The sequence below is a fragment of the Bombina bombina genome, chromosome 6, assembly GCF_027579735.1.
Source record: "Bombina bombina isolate aBomBom1 chromosome 6, aBomBom1.pri, whole genome shotgun sequence".
Taxonomy (NCBI): domain Eukaryota; kingdom Metazoa; phylum Chordata; class Amphibia; order Anura; family Bombinatoridae; genus Bombina; species Bombina bombina.
The window spans coordinates 959,183,756-959,191,661 of record NC_069504.1 but is presented as its reverse complement, the minus strand read 5'-3'; the positions used below and the strand labels follow the sequence as shown (position 1 = coordinate 959,191,661).

The following is a 7,906-nucleotide window of genomic DNA, read 5'->3' as shown; positions in this document are numbered from 1 at the left end:
ACAAGGTCTCAGGTGTGAATAGGGAGCAGGTGTGTTAAATTTAGTGTTATCACTCTCACACTCTCTCATACTGGTCACTGGAAGTTCAACATGGCACCTCATGGCAAAGAACCCTCTGAAGATCTGAAAAAAGAATTGTTGCCCTACATAAAGATGGCCTAGGCTATAAGAAGATTGCCAAGACCCTGAAACTGAGCTGCAGCACGGTGGGCAAGATAATACAGCAGTTTCACAGGACAGGTTCCACTCAGAACAGGCCTCACCATGGTCGACCAAAGAAGTTGAGTGCACATGCTCAGAGTCATATCCAGAGGATGTCTTTGGGAAATAAACATATGAGTGCTGCCAGGATTGCTGCAGAGGTTGAAGGGGTGGTGGTCAGCCTGTAAGTGCTCAGACCATATGCCGCACACTGCATCAAATTGGTCTGCATGGCTGTTATCCCAGAAGGAAGCCTCTTCTAAAGATGATGCACAAGAAAGCCCGCAAACAGTTTGCTGAAGACAAGCAGACTAAGGACATGGATTACTGGAACCATGTTCTGTGGTCCGATGAGAGCAAGATAAACTTGTTTGGTTCAGATGGTTTCAAGCGTGTGTGTCGGCAACCAGGTGAGGAGTACAAAGACAAGTATGTCTGGTCAAACATGATGGTGGGAGTGTCATGGTCTGGGCCTGCATGAGTGCTGCCGGCACTGGGCAGCTACAGTTCATTGAGGGAACCATAAATGCCAACATGTACTGTGACATAATGAAGCAGAGCATTATCCCCTCCCTTCGGAGACTGGGCCGCAGGGCAGTATTGCAACATGATAACGACCCCAAACACACCTCCAAGATGACCACTGCCTTGCTAAAGAAGCTGAGGGTAAAGGTGATGAACTGGCCAAGCATGTCTCCAGACCCAAACCCTATTGAGCATCTGTGGGGCATCCTCAAACGGAAGGTGGGGGAGCGCAAGGTCTCTAACATCCACCGGCTCCGTGATGTCATCATGGAGGAGTGGAAGAGGACTCCAGTGGCAACCTGTGAAGCTCTGGTGAACTCCATGCCCAAGAGGGTTAAATATTGACACTTTGGGCCCAATTTGGACATTTCCACTTAGGGGTGTACTCACTTTTGTTGCCAACGGTTTAGACATTAATGGCTGTGTGTTGAGTTATTTTGAGGAGACAGCAAATGTACACTGTTATACAGGCTGTACATTCACTACTTTACATTGTAGCAAAGTGTCATTTCTCCAGTGTTGTCACATGAAAAGATATAATAAAATATTTACAAAAATGTGAGGGGTGTGCTCACTTTTGTTAGGTACTGTATGTATTTATGTGTTTAGATGTGTATATATGTCTGTAAATACATATATACATATAAAAAAACATAAATACATATGTACACAAATATATATATATATATATATATATATATATATATATATATATATATAAATCCAGAGGATTAGAATGTTGTCCACGAACCTCAGCCAAAGCACTATGTGCTTATCAACCCACTCTGAAAGTTTGTGGAAGACATGCTTAGTCTCCCAAAAGCCCAGGTGCAAACAAGCGTACGTCGGAGCGCATGTTGCACCCATGGCTGTTCCTCTCAACTGCCTGAATAGTTTGCCATCAAAAGAAAAGATGTTGTTCTTTAGAACAAATTCTAACAGGCATAAGATCCATTCTGTGTTCTCCCTATACTCATCCCCCCTCAGTTCCAGAAAATATCTGGCTGCATTTAAGCCTGCCTGATGAGGGATGGACGAGTACAGGGACTCTACGTCGAGAGTCACTAGAAGCAAATCTTGCTCAACTGTCATCTTATCAAGCTTCTTTAAAACATCACTTGTGTCACTGATATACGACGACAGGGACTCGAGAAAAGGTCTCAGGAAGTAATCAACGTATCTACTGATACCTTCGGCCTGTTTAAACTGTTAGAGCCTTATGGTAATAAAAGCTTTTGATTAACTTGGTGCAGCCTGTGTCCCGCTTTGATTGACTCAGATATTTGTTCAATCCTTTCTTTTTTAATTGTATCATATATATATATATATATATATACACATACATACATACATATACATCTTTAGACATGTATATGTATGTATCGCAATGTTACATACATTGCTCACACGCAAACGTTTGCACTCTACTCATAATCTGGCCCTATGTATTTACAGTGACAATTTTTATCTTTGGAAGGTTGTGGTGAAATTATTATGATTTCCATTTAACTTGTTGTTTGTACATATTTTAAAACAATGCGTGATCTTAATTTGCAGGCATGTTATACCTTGTAAAATGATTCTACCACATTTAAATTGATATTTTAAATAGTTTGTTAAAAATCTCAATGTCAAATGTGTTTTTTTCCCCTAGTACTCTCTCAATACAGCTAACATTTAATCTGCCTCATGAATATTATATTACCACTTCTTCACAAAACTTGGGGCTTAATCTGAACATGTTGTATACCATTTTTCTACTTGAAACAGAAAGGTCACCAAACAAACAGCCATGTCAAATAAGCTCCTCATAAATTATTGCAAGCATAAAACAGTATGGTTCAATACATCATTTAAAAAAGGTATTTACAGTTCTGCAAAAAGGCACGCTAAATAAAGCTAAACAAGCTTGGTCTGTGTCAATTATATAATATAGCTCATAAAGAAAGCATGATAAGCCATTTCTAACTTGTAAATTGTCCACATGTACATATGTTACTGTTTTGTTAAGGTTCTTTAAAACATATAAACATCATGTCCATTCCATGCATGTGGTTTTGGATACAGATTACTAAAATGGTTAGTTTAGTTGCATTTTTTCATAAAGTGCTATAAAAATAACTGTTGAAATGCACTAAAATAAAGTATACGGTTCTTGCTTACTTTTTAGTATAATCTCCTGTAAATCTGTATTTATGTGACCCTTATCTTATGGGGCCCATTTAAAACCCATCGGGCAGACATCTTCTCCCCTGTCTGCATGGTTTTGTTAGCAATACACTGACTGCATTTATCATTGCACACCTTTGCTTGTGCAATGCTGCCCCATGTGATTGGCCTGTGCAAGCAGGGGCCGTCAATTACCCCGGTCGGAGAAGTCCGGGGGGTTTGTGGAATGCCACTTCAAATTTGGCGTATCAAGTTAGGAAGCAGCGGTCTAAGGCTCTAATACATTTGCAGCTTCTTAAATGAAGCCCTGTATATAAACTTTGCATAATAGCTTACATTTAGTCACTATCTATCAACTTATATTCGTTATCTTCTTAATATTTGTTATAGTTGTATCATGTACTTGCTACATACAGATTTTATATGTTTAGGGTCCCCTTGAATCTTATTGTATCAATAAGTAATTATGTACTCACTGAATACAAAGAATAATGCATAGTGCCACTTATTCCACTGTTAAGTGCTGCAAAATCTGTTGGTGTGTTACAAATAAAATATATAAACAATTGTAATTCTTTACACCGCAGTATTTGTTAGAAACTATTCAATTTATCATTATCACTAGCTCAATAATATTTTGACATCATTTTAGATTATCTTGCTGTAAAGTTTCTCACTTATTTAAATGGAAAATATTAAGAGATTAAGAAAATATGTACAATGTGAAGCATCACGGCAGCTACTTATTGATATTAATAATTATTATAACAAAATTATTTTAGTTTTTTCTAGGATAGTGTTTTCCCTATTTAGAAACAATTTAGTAATGCAGTTGCATGCCTCTCAAAATGCAGCAAGCAAATAGGTAGCAGAAATCCTTATTTATTAACAATTCAAATCAGTATTTCAGGATGCTTAATAATGAAATGGAAAAACATCACATTTGCATCTCACCTGATTTGGTTTGGGAGAATAATTTGAATCAGAAGTGGACCCTGTTTCATTAACCATCTCTTTCAGCTGGGGGAAATTTAGTGGCTTCATAAAGGTAAAATCATTGTTTTCTGATGCTGTAGGGAAACAAGCCTGGTAACATTGCCCTTGAGGTTCTGTAGGTGCCATTCTCACTTCCATGTATTTTAAGGTTCCATCTGTGTTCAGGAAAAGTGTTGGCTGATACTCTCCTGCATACTGCTTGGATTGGGATTTGTTAGAAAAACAAGACCCACAACTGTTGTCATAATTGTCTCTTTTTAAGCATCTCACAAGCAATATTACAAAAGTTACAAGTGAAACCAAACTGATTGCCACCAGTGAGATAATTAAATATAAAGTTATGTCTGGTGTAGGTTTAGAATTAGTAAGGAAATCCTGGGATTTTGGTCTTTCATTTACTATATTGTCTATTATATTTACATGTATAGTTACTGTAGTTGACAAGGATGGATCTCCATGGTCAATGACTAAAACAACAAGTTTTTGCTCATTATTATCAGCCTCATGGATATCACGTACAGTTTTAATTTCTCCTGTGTATCCTGAAATCTCAAATAAATTGTTACTGGTAGATTCAATGAGCTTATATGCAAGCCAGGCATTGTGACCTGAATCCTGATCCACTGCAGACACTTTTGTGACCAAATAACCTACAGATGCTGATTTTGGAATACTTTCCTGTGCAATGAGCTCACTTGAATATTGTGGATATAATATAGAGGGAGCGTTATCATTTGCATCCATGATGAATATGAAGACTGAAACATTAGACAATAACTTGGGGAATCCAGCATCTTCAGCTCTTGCTGTGATTTGTAAAACCTGAATCTGCTCATAGTCAAAAGCACGCTGTGCATAAATATTACCATTTTGAGAGTTGATGTACACAAAAGAAGATACAGCTGAACCATCTATTTGGCTTTCAACTATAGAGTAAGACACATCTGAGTTAGCTCCCTCATCTGGATCAGTAGCAGAAACAGTGCACAACAAACTGCCAGGTTCATTGTTTTCTTTGATTAAGGCATTATAAACTGGCTGGAGAAATGTTGGATGATTATCATTAACATCAGAAATATTTAGAATAATCACAATATGATTAAATAAAGTTGGAGAACCTAAATCAGATGCAGTAAGCTTAATAGTATATTGAGAGATCTTTTCTCTGTCCAGATATCCACTAGTGACTAATGAATACCGGTTGTTAAAGGATTGGCATTTAAAAGGTACATTTGGTGATACATCTAATCGTACCTCTCCATTTCTTCCTGAATCTTTATCTCTGACACTGATAAAGCCAACAACAGTTCCCAGTGGTGCATTTTCTGGTACTTCATTTTTCTTGGAGGTAAAAATAATTTCTGGAGTATTATCATTTACATCTTGTACTTCAATCTGGATAAGGCAATGTCCCTCTAATTTAGGGACTCCTTTATCTGTTGCTCTGACAGTTAATTCATAAAATCGAGATTTTTCAAAATCTATATTCCCTTTCACAAATATTTCTCCTGTTAGTGGATTTAAATGAAATATTTCTGTTGCTGCATTTAATCTTTGTTGAACAAAGGAATATTGAACTTCGCCATTGGAGCCTTCATCTAAATCTGTAGCATTAAGTTTTATTATAACTGTGTTTAATGGGAGGTTCTCCAATAAACTGATCTTGTATGTTGATTGATTAAACACTGGTGCATTGTCATTAATGTCTTGAACTATAACAGTAACCTCACAAGATCCTGTTAGAGGGTTTTCTCCTCCATCAGTAGCAGTAAGTATTAGTTTGTATTCATTTTTTTCTTCCCTGTCTAGAATTTTTTCTAGCACTAATTCAGGAATTAGTGTTCCATCATTACTATTCTTTACAGACAGAGAAAAATAAGGGTTTGGATTCAATCTGTACTGAGTAACACTATTTATTCCTACATCTTGGTCCTCTGCTGTCTCTAAATGGAATATTTTTCCAGGATTAGCAATTAATTCTAAAATTGTAATAATTTGATTATTGTTTAAAAATACAGGAGAATTATCATTTATATCCAAAATTTCAATTTCTATACTGAACAATTCCAATGGATCCTCAGCTACTATTTCTAAATACAGTAAACAGCTTGAGATGGATCCACACAGACTTTCTCTATCAATCCTCTCTTTTACAGTCAAAGCTCCACTTTCCACAGTGAAAAATCTGCTGTTCCCTTCAGATCCCAGACTTAGCTGTCTTTTATTAATATCTGCCTGGTTTATTCCCAGATCATGAGCTACATTTCCTATTAATGTGCCTGGTTTTGACTCCTCTGCAATAGAATAGCGAAGCTGCCCAGAGACCCAGCCCCAGCTACAAAGACATAATAATATTACTTGCCATTTCCAAGTATTTAAAGAGCTTCTCATGTCCATATCTTGAGATGTTAGGAAATAAAGATCCCTTTATAATCCCATGAGTATGCAGTTTAGGTTTTAATCCTTTTTTCCTTGTATTGAAAACATCCATAGAAATGCAGCAAAACAACAGCTCTCCTTTGTGTATCAGTGAAAAAAATGGGAGGGTAATTCTATGAGTTAGGAGGAGGAGAGTAGATGGTAATGTCATGAACAGATCTACTGGTGTAGCTAAAAAACTGATTGGATGACAGGCTCGCCCTCTCCTGGCCAATAATGTTAACTTCATTTTTAATGAAGAATAACAAGCAGAAATGTCAAAAATAGAACAGTGTGTGATGATTGTCAGTTTATGGATTGTGTTTCAGATAGAAGTAAGGATAGTAAGATTTAATAGCCATGTTTTTAAATTTTTATTCTACAAATAAAATACAGAAAGTTGCAAATTAGTCTATATTATTACAAGAGTATATAGAATTCAGCATATAGCAACTGATTTAATAATGTTTCATATTGAATGTAATGTATAAATGTATTTTAAAACTATTTTTATAGTTGTCATTTTTAATTTGTAGCTTACTGATAGATTTTGCTTCTTTTTTAAATACATCTGTACTTTAAAAAATACGTTTACATGCCTACTGTGAGTATTTAACAAAATTATAAAAAAGACATAGCAATGACATAGCAATGAATATGTTATCTATAATTTATTCAGTATTGTTTTGTAGGTTACACGCCTCACTACTGTAATGAAACAAAAAATGGACGAATGCACTACTAAAATATATCTCATATATAAACACATTTTAACACATAAATATATATGTATATAAGTATATACATATATATTTACAGGGAATGCACAGTTCCCATAGACTGCAATACAAGTCACTTTTCAGTACTGTTTTTTTCCTAACGCCCCACTCCCGCCCCAAAATACTGCCTAGTGCAATTATTTTATTAATAAATAAAGATGCTGCTAACTTTATTTTTTATTAAAAATACACAACTTTATTATGGGGGCATTTGGGGCACATTTCTAAAATTAACCAGAGATCTCCTCTCTGGTTAATTTTATAAGTGCTAATTGCTGCCATGAGCTCGCAGTAGCAATAACCAGCCACTTGTAATGGCTGGTTAATTATCACGAGCCTGCAAATGGGCAAATTTGCCCATTAGCCGGCACACCATAATTTAGCGCTCCACTTGTAATCTAGCCCTAAAGTGGCATGAAGCCCAATTTTTTATCACATGATTCAGATAGAACAATGTTTTACCCCTTAATGACAATTCTAACAGGCATGTACCCTGTACGTCACAGGTTGTTAAGCTTTTTTTGGCCCATAATAGCCTAGGTCTCACTATTACAACCTCCCTCCTATTATAGCACAGTTTCACTGCTGGTGGTGAGAGTCACGCTATCCACAAAGCAGGGTACGTCGCTGGTTGGTAAGTGGTTGAATACATTTCCAATTTACTTCTATTATCAAATGTGCTTCTTGGTCTTGGTATCCTTTGTTGAAGCAGCATCCATACACTATTGAAAGATAGATGAACACATCTAGTGATCCTATGACAAGAAGTATATATGTACAGCCACCAATCAGTAACTAGCTCCAGTACTGCATTGCTG

At 36.4% G+C, this 7,906-nt stretch overlaps 1 protein-coding gene across 1 annotated transcript; it reads right to left on the bottom strand.

Moving 5' to 3' along the window:
- Positions 1–3,854: 3,854 nt before the first annotated feature.
- Positions 3,855–6,451, bottom strand: LOC128663987 (protocadherin gamma-C5-like). Its single transcript, XM_053718609.1, is given in 2 exon segments — positions 3,855–4,045; positions 4,048–6,451. Coding segments are annotated over 2 exon segments (2,337 nt in total). The 5' UTR covers positions 6,289–6,451; the 3' UTR covers positions 3,855–3,949.
- Between the last annotated feature and the right edge of the window lie 1,455 nt (positions 6,452–7,906).